General features: G+C 44.2%; 1 protein-coding gene across 1 annotated transcript in view; it reads left to right on the top strand.

Moving 5' to 3' along the window:
- Positions 1-25,003, top strand: part of LOC119391823 (uncharacterized protein C05D11.1) — a gene marked incomplete at its 3' end in the record, with an annotated part of 62,339 nt that overhangs the window by 11,521 nt on the left and 25,815 nt on the right. Inside the window, 5 exon segments of the mRNA XM_037659475.2 lie at positions 2,256-2,465; positions 10,788-10,910; positions 17,250-17,390; positions 17,830-17,940; positions 20,571-20,662. Coding sequence (XP_037515403.1) covers positions 2,256-2,465; positions 10,788-10,910; positions 17,250-17,390; positions 17,830-17,940; positions 20,571-20,662 — 677 coding nt within the window.

The following is a 25,003-nucleotide window of genomic DNA, read 5'->3' as shown; positions in this document are numbered from 1 at the left end:
GGAGCATGAGCTATGTGGCGCATGTAACTGATTAGAAACCTTGGGGAAACCTTCACTGATTTACTTTTTGTGTGGTTCTTTTTGTGAAGAAGGGCTAGTCAAAGCAGCATACTGAGCATAAAGAGCAGCTTACTGAGCATACTGAGCAGACTGAGCATAGGTTGGCAAAAAATTGCAGCTCACTCAGACTCGCTCAAGAAATATATTTTGCTCTGAGGGCTCATTCAGACTCACTCACCAAAATTTTCCTCTACCGGACTCACTCGGACTCAGACTCGCTAAACTTTTTCTCAACCAGACTCACTCGGACGCAAACTCGCCAACATATTACCCAGGAAGATTCACTCAGACTCAGACTTGTGGTTTGACTTGAGTCTGAGTGAGCCTGAGTGAGTCGACTCATGAGTCTGTTAGCGTAAAATGAACTTTTTCTGTCGTGCTTCTGAAAGACCCTGCTTCTCAAACATGTTTTCTGTTTTTGAGCATATTATGAAACTTTCACAGCTTATGTATTTTATGTGCTAATTTCAAACATGCAATTATTGTTCTAATACAATACGTAGTTTTGAACCTATTAAATAGTTTTTGTATTGTTAGGAGCAGGCTTTATTTCAAAACTGTGAGAGTTATTAAGCAAATCAGCATATCACAATAACCTGGAATGAATACTGTATGCAATAAAACAAGAATGGATGTTCTAGGCCCATTTGAACAAAAGTTATGGTACGTTGAACATTTGGCAAGTGAGCGATGTCGAGCTGGGTCAAACTGGGATCAAGCTGGGAATGTTCAACATATCATAACTTTTGTTGAAATGAGCCTGGAACATCCGTTCTTGCTTTACTGCATACAGTATTCATTCCAGATTATTATGAATACTGATTTGCTTGATAACTCTCACAATTTATAAATAAATGTTGCTCCCAACAATATACATGAAATATTTGATATTTTGAAAACAGCATAGTGTACTAGAAAAATAATTGCATATTTGAAATCAGGACATAAAAATACATAAACTGCGAAAGTTTCATAAAAATGTACTAAAAAACAAAGAAATATCTCTCTGAAGCAAGGTCTCCCCTTTATGCCAATATATGACATAATCGGTGCTCTACATCTTCCCGTGAAAGAGTTTGTGGGAAGGTGGGGGGACGGTTATGGTACCCCCCCCCCCCCCCCCCCATAACTCGTGCCTCTGATCAATAAATATTTAGGTGACGCATAATTGCTAGGGCATTGAGATATGTGTGAATCGACTTGACTATAATCGTAAGCCAATATAAGGCTGACAGTAATGCTGAGGATGGATAGATAGAATTATAGGTCAGCAATAAAAGGTGGAGCTTACTCAGACTGACTCAGGAAATATATTTTGCGTTTGGGGCTCACTCAGACTCAGACTCACTAATATTTTCCTCAACCGGACTCAGTCGGACTCACACTTACTAATATTTTCCTCAACCGGACTCACTCGAACTCGAACTCACCAAATATTACTCACGGGAACTCACCTAGTCTCAGACTCATGGTCTGATCTGTATCTGAGTAAGTCTGAGTGAGTTAGCTCATGAGTGAGTTTGCCGACCTATGATACTGAGAAATGTGCTTTTCAGAGAGACCTAGTGCTATTGCTGAGGTATCGCAGTGTTTTTTTGGTGATTTTTGTGAACTTTCTTGCCACCTTGACTGATAAAGCCGATTTCTAGGGCATTTCTACACAGTAAAAACATGTTCCTAATAGATTTTTAAAAGTTTTGTTGTTTAAATATTTAAAACTGTGGAAGTGTCTTTCGACTTAACACCGAATGACGCAAATAGAATATTTGAAGTTTCTTATGTTTGCTCGCCAGTAGTAAACTTACTTGTGGCCAGAAGAATTTTTAAGTGTTTGAGACTCCATATGCTGCTTGAGGTCTGAGGCAACGCGAACCAGCCTGACCACCCACACCTGACATACTACTTCTTTGAAACCTGTGATTATGCAACCTACAAAAGTAGGCGTATGGGGTAAAAACGCATATCAAGTGACCAGCCTTTGTGCTTACCACTGATTGCCTCCAAGATGAGGTTCATGGACTCTCACATGCTCTGCTGTGTGGAGAGCCAGCACCACCGCCACAGCTGGCTGCTGAGCTGGTGGCAACATGCTCTGGCCTTGGTACTTCTTGAAGCAAGACCTTTGTTAGTGGCTTTCATTTCTTGTGCCGCATGCATTCATGGCTCGTCCTACCTCCACTTTGCTGTATTTGCAGGAGGCAGCCTTCATCACGGAGGTCCATCATGTGAATGGAGAAGGAGAAGATGCTGGTGTGGTCTACTGCGAGATGCAGGCACGTGAGAACACAGGCGAAAGCTTGTGCATGCTGAACCTGTTGCGTACACTCTATCCAGCTCCCTGTGGCTACCGCTATGAGACTGGAGGCCTCATGCGCAATCTTCGGGAGAGCACTGACAACCAAAAGGCAAGCACCACTCTATCTTAGGGGGATTGGGGAGGGGTTTGTTGCCGCAAGCTGCAGAAAAAGAAAAGAAGTAGTTGTTTACAAAGTAAGAATTCAGGAGAAGCCTCTTGTGCAAAAGTGTGTCGTGCTTCTTTTTTTATCCCGTGGAGCTTCCAACATTAGTGATTAGAAAGAAACCTGGCACTAGTGTCTATGCGAGCTCTAAGCATGGGTGTTCAATGAATCACTGGTATAGTGCATGAGTTTGCCTAAACTTCATTCGTTTGGTATTAAACAATTTTGTATTGTGTGAATTGATCATAATCAACAAAATATTGCATTATACAGTTAACCTTGATATTACAAAGTCTTTGAAGTCTGCAGTTTACTTTGTTATAGCAAAACATTGTTAAATTGAAATTCAATGTTTTATGCAAAGTATAGTTGCTGAAGGATTCATTTTTACATAGAAAGTGCTGCAAGTGTCTGAATAAAATGGCGGTACGAAAAAAAATGCAATTTCAAGGATGTAAAAAAAAAAGCATTTTGTTGAACCTGAGATCCGGTGATGACGATTTGATGCCGTGCTGGCGAAGACCTCTTCACAGTGCCCATACGTCATACGTAAAGCCAAAATAAATGCAGGTCTGATGCACTGTAGTCATATGGGTGAAGCGAAGCTGTCGCACATATTTGGCTGTGGCGACTTGTCATCAGAACTTCAGGTGTTGCCCAGAGTACTGTGACGCCGATGCTACCACGTTCACTGCACTGAACAACTTGCTGTCCACCCTGTCTGATGAATATGCAACATTGAAAACCATCGCACGTCACAAAATCAAAAGAACTGTGGTCGAAAATTGCACGAAAGTAAGGCGACAACCTGAATTATGGCACTTCTGTTTATGGTGGCCATGTTTTGTTTTGAGACATCGCACGCCGAATTAAGAACTGAAAGAACCATTAAAGCGCCACCAGTTTTGGTGGCCCCTCTGTATTGGCTCAACAAAGGTCTTCTAAGGCGGCCTCATCACAGAACATCCGCATAACTTTATAGGGCTGATTGCGGTGTGGCTGGTAACTGCGAGCAGCTTCAAAAAATATTGCTCAGTTGCCCAAAGGGACACTAAAGGCAAATAGCAAGTTATATCAGAGGGAAAGCTCAATGTATGATGTCTAAAACGGCATTATCATCAACAGCAGTGCCCTACTTACCGAGAAATTAAGCTAAATGTATCACACGATGAGCGCCACGAGTGGGACATTTTGGAAGTGATCCCGATGACGTGGGAGAGTCTGAATACAATTAATCACTAGTAATCAAACTAGCTGCAATAAAAAAAGAACCTTCCGTGCATCAAGACACGTAATAAAATTCTGCTTGTTCGTTTCCCTTTGATTTTTGGAAAAAAGAACCTCTGTGGCGTTGCCATTGGGAACGCCGCGCGTGGTTCAAAGGTTCCGTTTTTCGCCGAACTGCGCTTCGCCCGGCGCCCTGCTTCGCTCACGCGGTCGCGTCTAAGTGGTAGTTTCGGTATTGCGTACTGCTGCGTGTGTTTTGCATGCTCATGAAAGTCGCCCTGATAGAAAGTTCGACAAAATGCTGCATGCATGTGATGTTGCCGCCGGATGTCCGAATGGTGCATGCCGCCAGTGCACGCCGCCACGCAGTAAAGGCGGGCAACGTTGGGCACGGCAACAGTGAAGTGTGAAGTACCGCTTTCAGGCGGGTCATTTGAAGTGCGCTAACGCGATGCGGACCACTAAAACGTGATTTTATTTCAAAGTAAGCACTTCCTTGGCATAAAAGTAGCACTACGAGGTTTTTGGACCGTGATTTCAACAATGAACATCCACTTAATATTTGCCTTTAGTGTCCCTCTAAAGGGGTACTGACACAAAAATTTTGGCCTCGCGTTTTTTTGCTGCAATATGTTGCTGGGGGCCTGTTAGTCATAGCACAGCACATCGTGTGATGCAGCACACGACAGATAATTAATTACAAGCTCCTCATTACCGACCAGTGTCAGTTTCGGTTTCAAAAAGAAGCCTTCGGATGCAACTATTGCCACCTAGCGGGTGCAGCGCTCGATCACGTCAGCATACAGAACTGTGACGCACTTCCTCGCGGTTCACGAGCAGGCGCCGAGAGGTAGGCTGCTGGAGCGAACGTGGCAAAAAAACATGGTGGCTGTGACGTCATCACAACTTCTTGCAGCGTGGTCACGTGAGGGAAGTAGGGGGGTCACCGAAGGTCACGTTTTGAGGGTGTCAGTAGCGCGAGGGTGTCGATCGCTCATGCAAACTTCAACATTGATTTAAAATACCTTCCAAGCTATATTCGCTGTTGATATTTTGCAGATGATATACGCATGTTAACGGGAATCGATCCCACAGGCTTTCTCGGCCACGAAATTTTGTGTCAGTACCCGTTTAAAACTTGATGCAGCAGTGCCCTTACTAAATAAAAGCTCATTTGCGGTAAATGCACCTATAGCTAAGTTACAATTGCCTTTGCTGGGACTATCATTTTATCCTTCACAAGGCCAGAATAGCTCCTTTCGAGTTTGGGATCACAGTGAGGGAGCTCTGCGATGTCCCCAAACAAGTGGCGACATCTTTTTTCTCACTGATCAAGGTCGCTTGCGATGTGTCGGCCATCTCTGGCTGTTATATCTGGCCATTAAAACTATACTGAGCCAAGTTATGGGAAAATGCTTAGCCTTCACCCATGAACTTCCTAACAATGACGCCTTGCAATTTTTAGGCATTAATACGCTCTTTAGGGGGCAGCACATTTGCTGGAAGTACTCTCTGTGTGCCAAAAATGAGATTTTACCCTTTGATTGTGCTAGTGGTAATGTAGTACTATAATGAGCAGTCACATCACATTGCCTTGAATCGGTGTTGGTAAAGTCTTGTGTTCACTTGGCTCAGTATGGTTTTATAAGAGCCAGATTGAGTGTTTACAGGTGGCTGGGTTTCTCTGCTCGAAATTGACTGCTGTGTCCAAAACCCTCCTTCAGAAACTGAAGGGCCAGAAGAAGCCTTACCCACTTCTTACAACAAAAAGGCCAGAAGTGGTGCCCTATATGCACAAAGGGTATCACAATTTTTTTAAAAATGTGGCTAATAGGTACAATTGACCTATTGTTTTTTCAGCAGCACATAAACTGGCTGGGCTATGCCCACACATTTCAGGGCCACCTAAGAAACTGACGTGTGGAAAAAAGCATGTCAGGCTTTACAGTACATGCGCCGTAGGCGTCGTGCATGAAATCCCATTCACTTGTGGAAAGGTTTATATCAGACGAACTGGTCGATGCGTCAACAATCGAGCATGGGAACACGTGCAATCTGATAATGATAATTAATCTTTTCATTTACCTATACATTCTGGGACCTGTGCCTGTGACCCAGTGCTGACTAATAATTTTCAAATGCTGGGCAGAAATGGGAATGTGCTTGCCAGTGAACTCATGGAAATTTGTCACATTAGAAAGAGAGCAACTGTATCAATGACATGTCTGATGTGCCATATAGCGAAGAAGAAGTTCTTGGAAAGATGGTTATAATCTGTATTTGCCTTGACCTTCCATACTTGATGATTGCTGTGACTGTAACAGGCAGTGCGCCTGTGCATGCGTGCTGACACAGCTTTGCATAAAGGCAACGACGGTACTGCGGAAGGGCACTGCAGTGCTGGACGCTGCCGCTGCATGTGGCAAAAAAACCCGTAACGCAAGTGTGCAACTCTCCCTTTCATACCGCCTTGAGTCACCTTGAGCCGCCTTGACTTCCCGGTAAACTTCACGCGCACTGCACATGTTTTCGTAGGTTTCATGCTGCACGCGGCATTTTGAAAAGATTTGCATAACTGAGGACTCTTTTCATAGCTGCAATGTGACGAATGGCTGCTCAGCCATGTAGGAGATGCGCAGCAGGTAATAGCAGACATCAGGCTCATCAGGGTGAAGTGCATTTTGCTGTTTCCCACAAAATATATCTGCTTTGAATCCGTGTCTCCTGTGTTGCATAAATTACAGGTCGTAACATAAAAATTGGGACATGCATGCCATGCACGGCATGATTTACATGCCACGTTCAAGGTGCGCCCTCAGCTTCACTGGATATATACCAAAATTAATATGGCGTGACATGATTGTATGATCAACATAAATGACAGGTCTTAACATGCAAATTCTGACATGCATGACATGTACGGCATGACTTACATGCCACGCGCATGGTGCGCTCACGGCTGTTATATTCACTTAATATATACCAAAATTGCTATGGCATGACATGACTGCGTGAACATAAATGACAGGTCTTAACGGGAAGTCATGACATGCATGTCATTTACGGCATGATTTACATGACACTGTCTTGGTGCGCTTCTGGTCGTTTTCTTAACTGGATACAGTGAAACTTCACTTGAAAAAACTTGAAGGGACCTCGGGAAAAAGTTCGTTAAAGTGAAAGTTCGCTAAACTGAAACAGCTATGTTGTAGCCTGTTACCACAAGCTGAAGATAAAATCAGGTGTTCAAATGATATTTCAACCTATTTATTTATTGTGCAGCTTATTTGCATGTGAATTGATGCTTGATCTTGTGAAGAATGCAGTAATCTTTTGCTGCACTTGTGCGCTTAAGGCGGCAGTTGTCATGAGTGTCAAAGCTCTCATGAACCTTCTCCGGCACAACTCTGCTGGGCAGAAAAGGACTTCAGTATCTCGAAGCGCATCAGTGCTTCTATGAAAATTATCTAGTATTTCGTCCAGAGACATGCGCTTTAGTTTGGCGCTCATGATAACCATCACGCGGTTGCATGTCTAAGGCTGCAGCTGTCGCTGCGGCTGTCGTGGCCTCAGCGATTAGCTGTGGTGGTGTACAGTTGGTGGAGCTGACCCCGAAGGCCACGGTAAAACTATGCTACAAAAAGAGTGGTTGTCCTTGGTGAAGTGTTCATCATGACCTGGGAGGCATTGGATGGTGTCACGGAATATGTTGTAGATCTGAAGTGCGCTGTGCACTGAGTTTCGTTAAACTGAAGGGAGTTAGCATTGGGTTCAATGGCGCTTCTGTGGGGGATTAAAAAAAAGTTCATACAACTGAATAGTTTGTCTAACTGAGGTTCGTTCTAGTGGTATTCTACTCTATATACTAAAATTGGTATGGCGTGACGCGAGTGCATGACGAACATAAAATGACTGGTCAAGCATTGTATATACCAAAATATTCGTTTCGTTAGCATTGTATATGCCTTACTGTACATGCATGCATGCATGACAAACATGCAATAGTGAACTGCGTGTCATGACATGAATGCCTTCATTTGCCTCAAAGACAAGCAATGCGATGTATGCAGCTCCTTGCTGACTGCTTCGCATTACATCGATTCCCACAGTGCGTGGGATCTGCCGGATTTTTCAGCTCCAAAACTGCTCGTAAACAAAGTTCCTTCTTCTCCAAATCTGCTCCAAAACAGCTTTTTTCCTGCTTCAAAAATTGCTCCAAATCCTAAACTGGCTGGACCACCACTGTTTTCATAATAAAGATTAGTTGCCAATAGCGCTTGTCCTGTGCATCAGTGTTCGTTTTCTGTCCTGTGTTGAATCTGCACTATCCAGTATTTAAGAAAGTGAAAGAGCAGTGGAAAGAAGGAAAGCCAAGGGCAACCACAAATAAAAAAAAATGGCAGGAGCAAGGAAAAGGGCACGTGCTACGTCGACGTCCGGAGAAGGGACTGTTTCCGTTTGAAAGCATGCGCTGCTCCCCATTCGCTGTGCCCATAGGTGGTGTTGCTCTATTGCTACTGGTTGACTTACTGTATAGGCTTCCTTTGGGGAGCAAGAATTGCGCCAATGTACACACGCCATCTTAGGTTCCAGAGCTATGCGGAAAAGCCACTTTCCATCCATGTAAGAGCTGCGCTCGCACGGCACTGCGAGTAGCTTTCTCTTGTGCTTTTTAAAATTCTTTATTTTGTTTGCAAGTAAAATTCAATTGCTCAGCTCACGTTTACAAATCTCGATTGTGTACTTGCGTTCCTAGTCTGTAAGCATTACTTCAAATGCTGTGTGTGACAAACATGCACACCATTGCAAAAATTCTCACATCACTTTCGATCTTTGCACTTTCAATTGCAATTGAGCCAGATTGGGATGGAGTTTCTTGGTTGCATTTGGCTCCTTTGCACAAACTGTGGGAGGAATCTAATCAGAGTCAGGAATTTTAAACTGAGTCAGGCTCAATAGTGACTGATATGAGTGGCTGTGTGACACCCGTTTTAGGCATGCATGTATGTGATAATGGCCTACGACAGCTGAAAGACTTGAATGTGCGATTCAACAGCACTGTTGCGTCCAGCATTCCTTGGTTTTAAGTGAAAGCTGAATTAATAGGCTTGTGCGAATAGTAAGTTTTAGGTTCAAGGTGAATAGTGATTTGGGCGAATAATTTCGAATCGAATTCGAATGGTATGTATCACATATTATGAAGAAAAATAAGCATATTTGTCATGACCCAACTAACCTGCACAATATTTTTTTAAAAATTGAAACAAGGGATGCGCAGATGTCATTTTTTTTGGTTCAAAGGAAGTGGAAGCAACTTTGAATAGTAGCAGGATTTGGGCTTCGGTAGAATGCAAGTGATAACCTGTAAAATATGTTAAGCTTTAAAATTTACTACACTTAGAGCATACAAGCCGGTATAACAACCTTTTTAACTTAAAAACTGATGAATCGATGTGTAGGTAATATGTTCATTTAACCTTATTGTGGGGCTTCGCGGCAGTGTGGATTTCCCCTGAATAGGTGTATTCATGGCATAGCACCCCTCCACTGCAGTGAAACCACCTTTACAGGTGGGTTACATGCGGACTAATACACTTATTTGTTCATTTCGAATACTTTGAAATTTCCAATAATTTAAATTCGAATTGAAGCGAATTCGAATACTGTAATATTCGTTCGAATATTCCAAGTGCTCTAACATTCGCACAAGCCTAGAATTTAATTCAGGTGAATGATACAAGCAATAGCATGCACTCTTGAATTGTTTTCATTGCACCATTGCATCACTCTGTTGATTCCAGTGATTCCAGTATAGCTACATTGCTGCGTTATACACGTGACAGACAAATTTAGATGCGTTACGAGCCTCACACAGCTGACATACACACTGACTGAGGCTGCATATATTGCAACAAGGCTTGGCTTGTCACGACCCATATGCAGCAGCCTTTGGAGTCGGTGGCTAGCACATTTCGCTCGAGGCGCCGTGAAGAATGCTTTACCATTTTTGGTGCGGTTGTGACAGTTCGGTGTGCAGCACCCCTTCACACTGAAAGAGCTGTGGGTGCATTGTACTACATTGGTTCTGCAATTCATCACAGATTGCACTTGTGGTCACACGTTGCAATATATGGCTGCATATATTGTTGCAACTGCAATATATGTTGCAATATATGCAACCGCACTATATGCAACCGCAATATATGCAACTGAGGCTGCATATATTGCAACAAGGCTTGGCTTGTCACGACCCATATGCAGCAGCCTTTGGAGTCGGTGGCATATAGCACATTTCGCTCGAGGCGCCGTGAAGAATGCTTTACCATTTTTGGTGCGGTTGTGACAGTTCGGTGTGCAGCACCCCTTCACACTGAAAGAGCTGTGGGTGCATTGTACTACATTGGTTGTGCAATTCACCACAGATTGCACTTGTGGTCACACGTCTCTCGACCAGTGGCATCGAAGAAGCAGCAGAAAGAGTAACAACAAAGCCGGTGTCAATTGCGCTTGGCCAACCAGAATATCAGGAGAGTTGTCGTAACCTGCAAAGTGTTGGCCTCTCTGCAGCATGGTTTAACCACTCTTCATCACGTGATGGTGCTTGGCGAATAGAGGTGCTGGAATCGCTGAAGGCAGAGGGCACACACTTGCTCCATGGAACTTGTGGAGTTTCGTGGTGCGACCCCATGGTACAACTTCTGCGGTACAGCTCCAGAATAACTGCAGGGTGGGATCATAGCGGGCGAAGAAAAAGTCAAACTTTGATGAAAAATTCAGGGTGCGATCTCTATGCTACTAAATAAAGTAACTTAATAAAGTAACTTAATAGCTATTGCAGAGTTCTCACAAAACATTTTGGTTGTTGAAAAACTGTTTTTAGTCGCTGAAAGTTTGTTCTAAGTTGTATTGTTATATGTGGGATTGATGGCAGTAGGGCATAGTACTATCAAAGTGCGAGATGCCTGATCTGCATCTTTAAAGGAACAAATTGTGCTTAGCATTGTGTCTCTAAGTGCCGCATGTTATTTTTCTGATGCGCAGGTCAGAGCATACCACAAGCACTTCTACCGTCCTGAGAATCTGTGTGTGATTGTAGCTGGCAGCGTATCTCCCAAAGAAGTACTCAAGGCTCTGGAGCCAATTGAAAGGAAGATCATTGCCAAAGTAAGCTACCTGGCTAGGTTAACATTGACATGGCAGCACATATTGAAAGTGCCTTGTGAATGTTGCAGCCACCTGCTGCATAGAGAATGTGCTGTGAATGAGTCAGTGCATTTCTTGTGAGGGAAATGGGGTGAGATTCATGTACAGTATGACCTCGTTACAATGGATCTGCTTACAACCGACATTCGGATACTAAATTAGAGCACTGCACGGGCTGATTTTTCCGGCCCGGGCCCGGCCCGGTCCGAAAATGCCATGCTCCTGCCCGCCCGAGCCCGGCCCGGTGTTCTTAAATGTGGCCCGTACCCGGCCCGGCCCGGCCCGTTTCAGCTAGTTATGCCTTGAGCATAAAGAAGGCACTGTCCAACCTTCGGTTATTGTGAACTGTGAAGATACCTGCCGCACAAAATATATTTTCTAGAGATTGTTTTAGGAACTTCTTTCAGTGTCACGACTTTCACTGGTACTGTGTATACTTTCGGTGAATTACGCGCGTAACACTCTTGCGAAATGACTGCAGGGCAATATAAAATATAATTGGAGTCATAGCTGGCTCTTTCATGTACGCACGCAGTGCTAACCACGCCATCTCATTTTTGCATCTCAAAGAACAACTACAAAATATAATACCGGCATAAAGTGGAGAAAAAAAGCATGGCAGACATTTTTAGGTTGAGTCTACATCAACTGCAAACGAGCTAGGGCTGTTGAGTAAAAGTAGCAAGTCTCCTGCAAACTTCATCTATTGCACAATGCAATGAAAAAAAAAAAAACGTGCTCTAGCTGCTTCTGGGGAGATTACACCAGGCTGGGCAGCGTTACATAAATTAAAGCTGTCGTGTCGACTCCTCGGCAGGCAACTGCACCCAATCTACACAACGTTTTCGTGTTCAAAACAACGAGGTTCTTTGTCCCACCCTTCTTCCCCGAGTCACCGCCACCGCAGTGCCATATATCTGTCAAAGCAAGGCACACCCGTTAACGAGCGAGCTACCGTCCTCGTGTCAGATGTGTGTACAGTAACGGTGCGTTGAATAAAGGGTGCTTTAAATAAACCTAATCAGTCTGCGTCTTGGTTATTCCCAGACTCCCGGATCGCTTCTCTAGCCTGATCACTCCAGTTGTGAGCCACACTCGGGGAAACGAGTGTCTATGGTATGGCGCCTCACCACTAGTAATGGCAAAATCAACAACGGCGTTCGCCCTGTGATAAGTGTCGCTCCGCATCTTGCACTCAAAATGCACGAAAAAAAATCACAGCATATCCACGGAGTGAATGATGATGAGTGGGCGAAGCTGTGGAGGTTCATCGGTAAACCGTGAATCTTCCGTGAATTCTGCCCAGTACATCATCACCGACGTGAGATCGGGCGCGTTTATACTAAAGGTTCGATGAGTTATGACGACTTGCAGCTCACTTTAATTTTACATGTACGCTGTGAATTTTCATTGTTTAGCAAACCATTGCTTTAGAAAACATCTGGCGTCTTTCGTTAAGCAGCTGGCGTCTTTTCGTTTTGCTTTAGTAACATCTGGCGTTCTTTCGTTTTGCTTTTACAAAACATCTGGCGTCTTTTGTTGGTTTATTTCATCAATCAACGGCGTTTTGAACAAAATTTTTATTGTTTAATCACGCACAGGAGAAATCTCACCAGGCACTACCTTGGAGGTAAACAATGGCTGCTAATGGGAATGAGAGACAGAAGAAGTCGGCTTTTAGCTAACACTTACACTTCTACTTCTACTAACGTTTCCTACTGGAACATGCCAATGGCTGCTAATGGGGAATGAGAGACAGAAGAATTCGGCTTTTAGTTAACGCGCACGCTGCGAATTTTTTATTGTTCAACAACGCACAGGAAAAATCTCCCACCGGCACCACCTTGGAGGTCAAAGCGTAAGACTGGTTACGCACTACGACTACTACGACTACGATTACGAGGGACGAACGGGTGCCGCCTTAAGAAGCTTCACCCCTAAAACAGCTCCTGAGATATGAATGACTCACAAGTCGCATTGGCCAGTCTACGGGCATGCGAGCGTAGCTGCATACACGAAATGTTTCCCTAGATACGAACGCGCACATCTTATATACACTAATCTAGGCAGTTTACCGTCGCTTTCCTTACACGGTACCCAAGAACGTCTTTCACTCACTGTAATGGCGGAAACTTATATTAGGCGTTTCTTGAAATCTCGTGTAGCATACCGATGGAGCAGAATTGTAGACGTCTTGTACTGTGCAATTTCTGTGCACGCCAATGCACTCCAGGTTGTTTAAATTACCCGGAGCCCTCAACGACGGCGTCTCATATAGCCTGGGTCGCTTCCGGAAGTTAAACCCCACAAAACAACAAAAACAAAGCCACACAACGTACACACGCAATTATACATATACGTATGTGACCCGGGCCTAATACGGGCCTGGCTCAAGCCCGAGCCCGACCCAAGCCCGAAGATCATGGGCCCGAGCCCGGCCCGGGCCCGATCCAACAACCCCTTACCCGGCCCGGCCCGGCCCGCGGCCGGGCCGGGCCCGGGCTTTCGGGCCGGCCCGGGCCCGTGCAGTGCTCTATACTAAATATTAGTTTGTGGCAGTATGTTGATCTTCCATCTCTTCCATTAATTGAGCTTTGTATATAACGAATTCTGGTGCAACATACATTCGGATATGAAATTGAACCCCGCAGTACCAAATTCGGCAGGGAAACCGAAAAATTTTGCTATCATGAGAATTTAGATATCTCGATATAACACAGTACAATTAGGGAAACGGTCAACAAAGCAAAAATTTAATGCCAAAATTCAGTTAGCGTGCCTTGTCAACACTTACCGGTGTTGACACAGTGTTAACACATAGATCTTCCTTTGCAATGCAGCAAGTTTTCCATTGCAACATCCTTCTCTTGCATTCTGGGGAACGCCCGAATCGTGTCGAAAGCATACAGCATCCTGTCAATTGGTTGTCTTCACCCCGTCGCTTGTGCCCTGTTCGTTGGTGTTGTTGGCTTGGCACACTCTGCTTGCGATAGCCTTGTCGGTCAATTCTTCGTGAATGACCACATCTTCATCATTGCAAATAAAGTCGTTGAAACCAATGCTCTCAGGAACCCTGCTGTTGAGGAAACAACGTGGGCCACATGCTTCGGTCAGTGATAAGGGCACTAGCTCCCGGCAGTAGCACTTGCATCTTCGCACAAACCTTCAGGTGGCGCCATTGAACACACACATGATGGCTCTTGGGTGACATGGAAACCTGCATGGTTGAAACAGTTTTCAATCATGGCTGGATGTGTGGCAGCCCATGTTGCACATAACACACCACACGAACTGCCCACGATACACAAAGTGTATAGTCGTATATTCACATGTAGCACTGGCCACGCTTGCAGCAAGCCCACTCCAATGGAGTACCTGCATCTGGTGCCGTAGAACATCGACCATGCAAGAGGTGTCCAGAGTGCACGGCAAGCTTCACCGGTGCGGCAATCAGTGGAGTGCTGTAAGGAGTGGGGTTCGGCGGGTCTTGTAAGAATAGCTGGCTACCGCCGTCGTCTGCACAGCCAATGTTTTCCAGTGGGGACAACGGGTTCTTACAAGAAGGAACATAGGTTTATTTACATAGTTACAAGAAAGAGAGTGAACGAATGAATGAATACCCAACAAACATTTTTGTACAAAAGTCTTCGGCTTTTATAGGCTCGCGTCTGCCAACACTGAGGCACTCGGGAAGTGGGGACAGCAGCTCCAAGCAATCGGGTGTCTTGACGTCTCAGTTCCCTGCCCACCAGAAAGGATGAAATGGGCCACACGATATATTCGTTGTTGAGGAACATGGCCGAGATATCCAATGGGGTTCGCAAGTGTGCCACACAATGAAGACGTACCGGCACCACACCTCGGCGACTCGCATTGGGAGAATGCCAGGCGAGGAGGTCGAGTCCGAAGGAGGGGTAGGGGGGGCAGTCGATGACCTCGGGGTAGAAGGCGGCCGCTGCCTTGAACACCTGCAGGCGCTGATGGCTACGTTCAGGTGAAAGCATCACCTGGATCGATGAGAGCGTCTCCAGCGGTGCCGTCACACGCTGGCAAACACCGCGACAGAAAGGAGTGTTCATGATACCTGCGTCAGGTTCCTTGTAACCCTTCCACAACGAAATGTCTGGCCCACTTGACCACGTGTGTGCAAGAACAGCTCCAGGAAAACGTGGGGCTTCATACCTCCGTCTCAGCGCCGATACCGGGGAGAAAGCATTCCGGCAGACAGGTGCACACACAAAGGCGTCTGCCACGATGAACTCCAGGGCCAAATGTAACAGTGCACAGAGCAAACCACAAAGTGAAGATAGAACTAAGGACAGGGCTGAGCAGAGGATGCAGCGCACTGATGCAGCCATAGCAACCACGCCTTCGTTGCTGTGTGGCTGCTGCAGAACCTTGCTAGAAAGGGTCCCAGACCCATTCTTTGACGGCAAAGAAACTTGATGTGCACGAGCAAAATTGCTTGTACATGGCAACCCGAGAATGGCAGCCTGAAAAAAAAAGTCTCGTGGTCAGCTGATATGCGCTCACGCGGAAAAGATGACGTGTTTCACTGCAACACAGCGGTGACAGGTGGGCAGCCTGTCACATGCTCCTCGCAGCATCAGCGCATCATGATTTACCCATTCTTTCTGGGAAAATAATGCAAATAATAATGGTAAGTCTGATGGAATTTGCAATGTGTTCTGGATGGAAAACATGATCATTCAAGTTTTCGAAGTAGGTATTGCAAGCAAGAACTCCGCCATAATGTAAGTCCACAAATTGCCAGAGCAACCGCCACTCAGCAGTTCGAATATGTTGCAAGTTCCGTCAGATCGTCCTTTAATATTTTTTTTATTTTCCATAAAGAATCGGCAAATCACGACGCACTGACGCTGCAAGGAGCATGTGACAGGCTGCCCGCGTGTCACCGCTGTGTTGTAGTGAAGCACGTCTTCTTTTCCGCAGGCACGCATATCATGACCACGAGATGTTTCTTTTGTGCTGGCAACAACGACGCTGAAGTGCTTCACCTATGAATCATCAGCATTGCTACGTGGCACTGCCTTGCAGCTCCAAAGGGTCGTCGTTTCCGCGAGTTTGCAGCAAAATCACGGTCAGGAGTTGCCACATAGCACCCAAAGTTTTCAAATTAAGCAGGCTGGTGCTGAATGCTACTTCAAGTTATCCACTCAAATTTACATTATGAATTATGGGACCACAGAAAATTTTTCGAATTAAGTGGGATTTCGAAATAAGAGTTCGAATTAACGAGGTTTTACTGTACTGTTGAAGAGTCGAATATTTCGACCACTGCAAATATTCAAACAAGTGTCAACTTATGAATGCCATGCATTCTTATTTTCAAAGTAAAACATCGCCAATACGTACCCATTAGGTTACATCGTATTTCGTGGTTGCTGCATACTACCGTTCAGTGCATATTTATGTTGCGTTCCCAGCAATTGGCTATGTTTTACTGTAATCGCTGAGAAATATGCATGACACATGCATGATCTTCAAGCTCCATTTCAGTCTGTCCGGCACTCCCAGGCAACAGGGGCGGTTTCTTTTTCACCAAGCTTTATTCCGCAAGTCTCCTATACACTATATGTTGTTCCTTTGCATTCTCTAGAAAGGTACACTAAAATAACCATCAAGAATGTTACCTAAACAATGTTTAGATGCTTGGAAAAAGAAATGGCAATGTGCAGGCATCACATTGCATTAGGAGGAGGGTCTTTTTCAGTTTCAGACGTGTTGTTACAGCATGTACAGCGTGCTATCCTTGTCAGCATGTCCAGCAGTTAATTTTTCTGCGTGATAATTTGCACTGAGCCCATCACCAAAAGTATCTTTAATGTTTTGCGACCTAATGACATGCAGTTTCATTAATTTGTTTCAAAAGAGTAATGAATACTATAGCTACTTCTTATTTTGCAACTTTTTAACAATGCACACATGGAAGGAGACAGGAGAGGGTTAGATGGAGCCATTAAATTAAGAAATTTGCATGACTGAAATAGAATTGCCTCATGCAGGACAGGGTGGGTCGGAGATCATTGGGAAAGGCCTTCGTCCTGCAGTGGACATAAGATAGGATGATGATGATGATTATTATTATGATGATGACGTATTCTATATTCAATTTGATATTCGAAGACAGTTTTTTGCCTTATTCGTATTAAAAAATTTTATTATTTGCACACCTATAGTTATAGACACTACATAGAAACTTAATCAAATACCAATGAGGTCAGTACGTAATGCCTACTTTCAGATGATGACAAGCAGTCATGCACGTTGTGCTTACAGGGCCAGAGGAAGCCATTTACTCGACCATGGCAGAAACCAGTGCCACCTGTCACTGGTCCCTTGGAGTCGACCGTACCATACCCATGTGATGATGACGACCATGGCCTTGTCTATGTTGCTTTCAGAGGACCTCCACTGAAAGTAAGTTGAATGTTTGTGAGCTTACCTTTTTTATAATCACGAACAGTGTACAGGCAGTGAAAGACTGAGGACTGGAATCCACAGGACTTGGTCATTATTGTTCTGTATTGGTCTTTGTGCATCATTGTACTATTTGCTACTTTGTCGTGATATGTGTCACTGTTGTGGGGGGATGTGATTGCAAAAGTGTGTGTGTGTGTGTGTGTACATGCATGTGTGCATGTGTATGGGTGCGTACTTATCTGGTTTCTGCTGAGCAACGTAGTGTAGAACTTTTAGACTGTGGCAAGTTCTTACCTGACAAAAAAGAACAATGTGAAAAAGTGAACATTTGATTCATGGGCTCCATTTGCTGCTTAGCTGTGGTTGTTTTCCAGGGAAATATTATTATGAGGTGCCTATCTGAATAATTAAAGAAGTTGTGCTTTTATCTTTCCAGGCTCTTGAAGACATCGCTGCATTGTTGGTTATGCAAGACTATCTTACAGACACATCAGTCTCTCCTCTACAGAAATTGTTCGTTGAGACAGAAGATCCATACTGCAGCATGGTATGTTCCAAAGCATATAGTCTTTGCTCAGTGTAGCCTTACCGCGTATGTGAGTACAGTAATCCCTCATTATAATGAAACCCCTTGCTCGAAATATCGCTTTTTTTCTAAATTTATTCCGGTCTCGACCCAAACGCATGCATATTATTAAGCCGCATTACTCGAAGCGTATGAAGTGCTTGACCCACTTAGAATGAAGTGGCGAGCGGAGGTGTCGCCAAGCAGCGGCGACCCTTTTGCTCATGCATTGTCAAATTAATGCCACCGATGAACTAGTCTCATGCAGGCACAGAACAGGCCACAAAAGTACCAAACTCGTGACCGATGACTGCCTAGTAATGAGTGCCGAGTGCTCCTAGCTGTTCACTGCGGAGCGAATGGGAGCTCTCAAATTCCATAGTGCAGCAGCACCCAAACTATTCATCTCGGTTGTAATCGCATCGCTGGTGCCGCCTGTGATAGAATCTACACGAAAATAAAGTTTTCCTGTCGCTTTGCGGCGCCAGAAAACCACGGTCTCTTGATGCCGAAAAGTGGCCGAAAGACCACAGGCTGACTTGCGCCATAGCATTCCATGGAGTGTGCTCGAGCAAAGCCTTAGTGCTCTATAGAACACTTCTGGTGCTGAAACGTGCCATCCGACTTTAGACAAACGGTCCAAATGCGTGCTAGGGTCATTGAATTTTGATTCCCAGACAATTGTCAATGACGTGGACAAGACGGTGTGCGAGCACCGATACTTGAACCATAGATTTAGCAGCTTCGTCGACAACGAAGCGCCAAAAAACTTCTGTTTTGCAAACTTTATGGCTACGTGCCTCAGGGGAAAAAATTGCCCAGTGATCAGTGCAAAGCCCCTACCTGCAAAACTGCTCAGTTTTCACGATTAGCGATGTGTACCCACAATGAGCAGTTAATCAGTTTTTCGAGCACAACAAGCACAACCTCAGACTCGAGCCATGGCCCTTGTGACGCTTTCCAGCAAAAAATTCGTAGCGTACCATGACATCCACACCCTCCCTCTAAAAGTGGCCACTGCCTTCCCCTCCTCATTCGCCCTATAGTCTGTGAGCCATTCGGACACCAGTCACCGCTCTCATTCGCCTTCATGTCAACTCCTTGCCTTCCTGCTGCCAGTTTTGACGACGTTGCTGTTCCTCTAAAGCTGCCCTCCTGAGCACAATCTTCCTCCAACGGATGTCCCTCCACGGTTCCTGCTTCTTGCATGACTCCAATCGCCTTTCTTCTGCAACACGTGAAGCCAAAGCCAAGCCCGCCATTGCAACCATAACCATCACCAGCACACACGCGGAAAGTGAGATGCCTCGACGACATTTTGCAGCTTCTGTGTTGCCCACTGCGTTCAGTCATTTTAGTGCTGATGGCGTGTGCCTTTGGATCCATGCTGTAGGCCATGTGATTGTATTATTCAGAGTGCTTCGTAAGGTGTGCCTTGCATATGTTTTTGGGGTCCACAGTTATAAATGGCTCCGCCAGGCTCCAGGCGAAAGTGTCTAACTTTGGAGCAGAAAATTCCGCTGATAAAGGAAGAAGAAAAAGGCGGCCAGTAGAAAACTGACATCGCAAAGGAACTCTGCATACTGCCGTCAACTTTGTCAACTGTATTGAAAAACAAGGAAGCTGTGCTGTATGGCTTTGAAAATAGCTTCTGGGCTAAGAGGAAGAGGAATCGCGATTCGAAATATTCCGAAGTGGAAGGTGTACTTTGCAGCGGCCGAAGAGCGCCAGAAGTGCCTGAATAAAGTTTTGCTTCACTGAATACATTGCGTTTTGACTTCCTCGCTGTTGTGGCGCAGTTGAAGCTCGACTGCTTTAGCTTTTCTCGAGTGGTCGCTTACATCGAAATACTGTTTATAACGAATTTTTTAGCAGTCATGCTGACTTCGTTATAACGAAGGATTACTGTATTCAGGGTTTTGAACACAGATTAAAAGTAATAATCTCAGCCTTCGTTTGCAATTGAAAAATCGTAGAGTTAAACCTTGATATAACAAATTTCGCTTGTAATTAAATTCTCGATATAATGAAGTATCTCACTTTTCATAACTTCATGTTCATAGAACGTGATATATATTGAGCCTTAGAACAATCGCGAGGCTTCTCAAACATTGTGCCGTGGTATGCGCAGAGTGTTGCTAACAGTCCTTGCGGGTAAAATCTGAGTACACCAAAATAAAACATGCGTGTCAGTATAAAGCTGTTGTGCATCAAAATTTAAGGCTACCTTCAGTGCACATCAGTTAACTGCAGAATAAAATGATTTTTTTTTTGGCTGACATTGTGGATGGGGGGGGGGGGGTATCTCAAAGCTAGGGCTAAACTTAGAATTTCTACTCAGTGGAAGTGAGTTCATTATAACCCAGCTTCATCTCTGCAATTGCAACGTATGCCCTAAAGTGAGTAATTAGGAAGTTATTTAGTGAATTTTTTTGGTTAGCTCTATGAACATCACAATATTGTCGTGTAAGTATGTAAGTGGGTAATCTCTTCCTCTTCAAGAAATCGACTTGAAAAGTTGGTACAGAACTGTTGGCAATTTAAAAAAGTATTTGCAAATGGAGCTGACTTTGCTTCATAGTTCAAAGCTTCTGTGCCTTGCTTTTTTCCAGGTAAAGTCAAGTTTCATTGAAAACAAAGAGAGCTGCTTTTATTTCGGCTTTGAGAACGTTACCAAAGGAAAACTTAGAACGGTCAAAAACACGTGAGTGATCTTTTTGCTTTGCATGTGTGTGTGTTTGTTTATGTACATTTAAGCCTCAGTATAACAAGGTCAATAAAGTTGGCATTTCGCTTCATTATATTAAAATTTTGTGTTATTGAAATTCACTGTTCCAGTTTTTTTGCAAAGTATATTCGTCGACAGATTCTTTTTGACATGAAAAAAAAAATGCAGGATGCACGAAGGAGCCTCAAAAAATGCCTAAATAATCGGGTCGTTTGAAAAAAAAAAATCTTCTGTAACGAAACAAGAAGAAAAAGAAGAAACTTGCAGCCAAAAGAGTTGCTGAATGTTTACTGACTGCATAGGCAGCGCCAGTCCCAAGGAAATGTGAATGAACCTTAGCTCAGATATCTGACTCATCTCTGAAACTTGCAATTGTGCAACCTCCAGCACTAGGCGCGTGGGAAAAGAAAAGTGCATATCAAGGAAGCCAGCTCTCTTCGTCAAACCTTTGCACCTGGCCGCGATTATCTGCAAGGTGGGTGTGCTGACCGCCGACGCTCTCAGCCATGTGGAGAGCCAGCGCAACTGCGACAGCTGTGCTAGAGGGACTTGTGCTCAACATTCCCCAACCCCCTTCATGCTTTAACGCAAGACAGAGCACTGGAGTGCATGCTCCTTTGCCCCCTCTCCCTCTGTCTTCACTCTCGCGTGTGATAGCATTGGTTTGGCGGAATTCACAATATTCCTGCAGGTCTGCTCTATAGGCTGGCTGCTGAGAGATTGTGCAGCCATGCAACGCAGCTGCTTGCATGATAAGCTGGCGAGTATGAGTGAACAGCATCCCATGCCCCCAGCCGGTTCAATGGATTATTCACCACAGTGAACGGCTTGCACATTTCACCACAGCTATGGCTTGTACATTTGTATGTTATGCTGCAGTGCAGCAAGGTTTTACGGAACCAAAGATTTTTTGTATATTGTACTCAGTCTATTTCGGCCAAGGCAATGTTACAAATTTGTATCGCACGGAAATACGTACTAACCGTAATCCCAAGGTTTTACTGTAATTCAGCAATTTTTAAACTGATGCCGAAGTTGCAATTTAGTGCCTTGGTTTTTTTTGCAGCAGCAGCAGTAAAAGGGGCACTGAGGAACCTTTTTTTACAGCCTTGCATATGTTTTGGAATGAGTGAAGCGTCTTTCAGAAATTTATTATTGTAAACATTTTTGAAGAGGACCTAGCACAAGTGAAGATATTACGAGCACTACATTTTCCTTTCCCGTCAGTACTCGGCTTCTCCATCTCAAGGCCTAATGCTGCCCTGCCTATGGCATTCCACTTCATTTCTGTTGGGTGGGCACGGCCAAGTGTGAGAAGGTGATGCTTGGTTTCTCTTGGAAATGTGCAATTCTCATCAAAATTTGAAACTTGAGTTTTTGCCTACTACAGCCTGTTTAGTTACTGAGTCAATTAATTTGCACATTAACAACACACACTGATCCCAACATCCTGCCTGATGATACAATCTCTATCAGTCACTGGCTCCAGTGTGCCTGTTCAGTTAAACCTGGCTCCAGGGTGCCTGTTCACAAAGGAAGAGCAATGCCTGAAACGCCGGGGGGGAAAGAAAAGAGAAGAAGCACACCGTCACATTTATCCGAGTGCCGAGGGCACGGCACATTCGTAGAATAGTAGAGCCAGCTTTCAAGCCTCCTTATCATCCCAACTTTGCACGTCTCCCTTAATCCTTCCATCCTTCCAAACGTGAATGGACTGTGGTGACAACCAGGGTGTCGGACCGAAAATTGTACCCAAGCGTGCATTTTGGCTGAAACTGAAGCCGAAACCAAATGGATGTTCTTGGAATATGCCCGAACCGAGAATGAAGCAGTTCGAATAGCTTTCGGCTTGAAGACGTATTGGAACCAGCCTTTTGTTCTGTTATTCTTAATTAACTTTTTAGTTGTAAGCTTGAGGGCTGCAGTTTTATGGGTAAGTTGTAGGTCGTCACATTTTCTGGCATACCCATATTCTAGAAATAAAAAAAATTGCACGCAAGTTAAAATATTCATAGTCGAATTTTTATGGCGATATCGAAACTGAGTGTGCTGGCCATACAAGAACTCAGACTGGAGCTACCTGGGACGAGGAAGTGACGAAATTTGAGTTGAGGTGTGTTGAAACAGAATCTAATCAGAAAAAATGGCAACTTGTCGGAAATGCACTAGTGGGCTGCTTATTCTTTGTTTGCGATGCATGGGGCTTATGTGTTCCTTTCTTAAACTATAAATAGGCGCAAAGCATTTTTTCGCCTGTCTGCAAGAAGTATCGCAGTAGCTGCCCCGGACATTTATGCTGTACAGTGAAAGAAAAGGTTGAAATTCTGGTTTTCTGGTGCAAAGGAAATGGATAAGCACCAAACACCACATGCAAAGGTAACATGGTTTGCTGGTGCAAGCGAGATGACTTGTCGCTTTCCACGACAAGATACTGCCACGATGTGCCTTCAGTCAAAGCTTGTCACTTCGTCACGGGAAGTTCCAGTCTGACGTAACAGAGTGGCCATGTTTCCTGTATGCCGAGTGCACTTGGTTTGGATATCGCCTTTGAAATTCGATGATGAATATTTCAAATTTCATGGAGTTTTTGTGATTTCTAAAATATGGATTTGTCGTAAATTGTGACAGCCTACAACTGTCTTATAAAGAACTGCCATGAAGTTTATAATGAAGAAGTAAAGGAGTTTTTGTTAATTAGCCAATGATGTGTATCTTTAGCTATGGCAGAGTATTTCCATCTTGTGGTAGAGTTAGTGTGCGAAAGCGCAGATGCCTGACTGTCATAGCACTTTTATCAGAAATCTGTATCGCATAAAAAAAAGGCACCTTGTACAAAAACCTGAAGCCCTTTTTTACTGTGGGCTGAAAGGGGCTCACTAAGCACACGCTTACTGAGAAGTATGCTTGTGTTGTTGAGATAAATGGAAACTATTAGGTATCTGAAAATGTGTCGTAGCAGCTTATTATGCCCTGTGTAGAGTTTCCGTTCCTAGCATGAATATATCTGAAATGTGTAAAATTGAAAAAGGAACTACATTGATTTCTTTACACTTTTATTTTTACCATTGTGCAGTATACTGGCACAAGCTTGACTGCAATGCTTCATTGATGCACCATGCCTAGCTAGTGGCCACAGTCCAGCACATTATTTCTGATAAGCTGTCACTGGTCATAAGTGTGAATGGCATGGTCACCAGTTGCCACCAACTGGTGGATCTGACAGTGTGGCATGCTGACGGCCAAGTGCTCTCTGTCATATAATTTCTGACTTGCATAGCATGAACACACCTTCTGGAGAAAATTTTGGGATCTTGCTACTGCAGGTACAAGTATTAACAATATATCAGGTATAACAATGAGCAGCCACTGCACTTAGACTTTTTGTACGTCTTCTATGCTGAAATAGAGTGCCTATGACATTGTTCCCATTGGCATTATTGGTTACAACTGTTAAATCTGGCTCCAGGGTGCCTGTGCGGAACGCTGAGCTGTTTGGGGCTGATTCAACCAAACATGCATCTTTTAATAGTGGATTGGCACTTGGAAAGCCAAGAAACTATGTTACAGTGTTCAAACTGGCTATAGCAAACATAATTTACAAACAGAATTTTCATGACACAGTGCCTCAATCAAACAAAAAAGCAAACCATCCAGTGGCATCTTAAGTTTTCTCTTGCTGTTATACAGGGTGTTAAAAATTAGCTTTACGGCTTTCTTAAAATTCAGCACTAGGAGGTACGTGAAAACCACCAGAAGCCGCACCAGGGGCACACAAAGTGAGACAGTAGATATTGCTGTCAGCTGCCCAATTAAATAAGATTGAATAATTAAATTTTTAGTCATTGCAGCAAGTGGGCATGTTTCTATTGAGAAGTTGGAGGCAGTCGCGTTTCTACACAGTTCCACTTGGTTGTAGCATGTCTGTACTCCGAAATATACTGCTGCAAAGTTTAATCACTGTTTGCATGATTACGCATGCAAGACAGTGAGTGCTGGCACAAAGCTTCATTAATTGGGTGGCGTTGATTGGTGGTGGTCAATTTATCTGTAAAGATGGTTTTCACGTTCTTCTCAGTGCTGAATTTTAAGAAAACCATAAAGCTTAAAGGGGCTCTGCAACACTTTTTCAGCATGGTCAGAAAACGCTGCTGATTGGTAGTCGAGGCTTCCGAGAACATGCGAGCCAAACATTATAGCGCAGCACGCGGCCTAGAATTTACAAAAAAATTCTCAGTCAGCTAAGAATAAGCTTCCTCTTCTCTCAACAAATGATGCTATTTACTCAAAATCTCTGTGTCATTGACTCAAGTTCCACGC

The sequence above is a fragment of the Rhipicephalus sanguineus genome, chromosome 1 (assembly GCF_013339695.2).
Source record: "Rhipicephalus sanguineus isolate Rsan-2018 chromosome 1, BIME_Rsan_1.4, whole genome shotgun sequence".
Lineage (NCBI taxonomy): Eukaryota > Metazoa > Arthropoda > Arachnida > Ixodida > Ixodidae > Rhipicephalus > Rhipicephalus sanguineus.
Note: the sequence above shows the minus strand (reverse complement) of the source record. Positions and strands in the feature narration are given on the sequence as shown.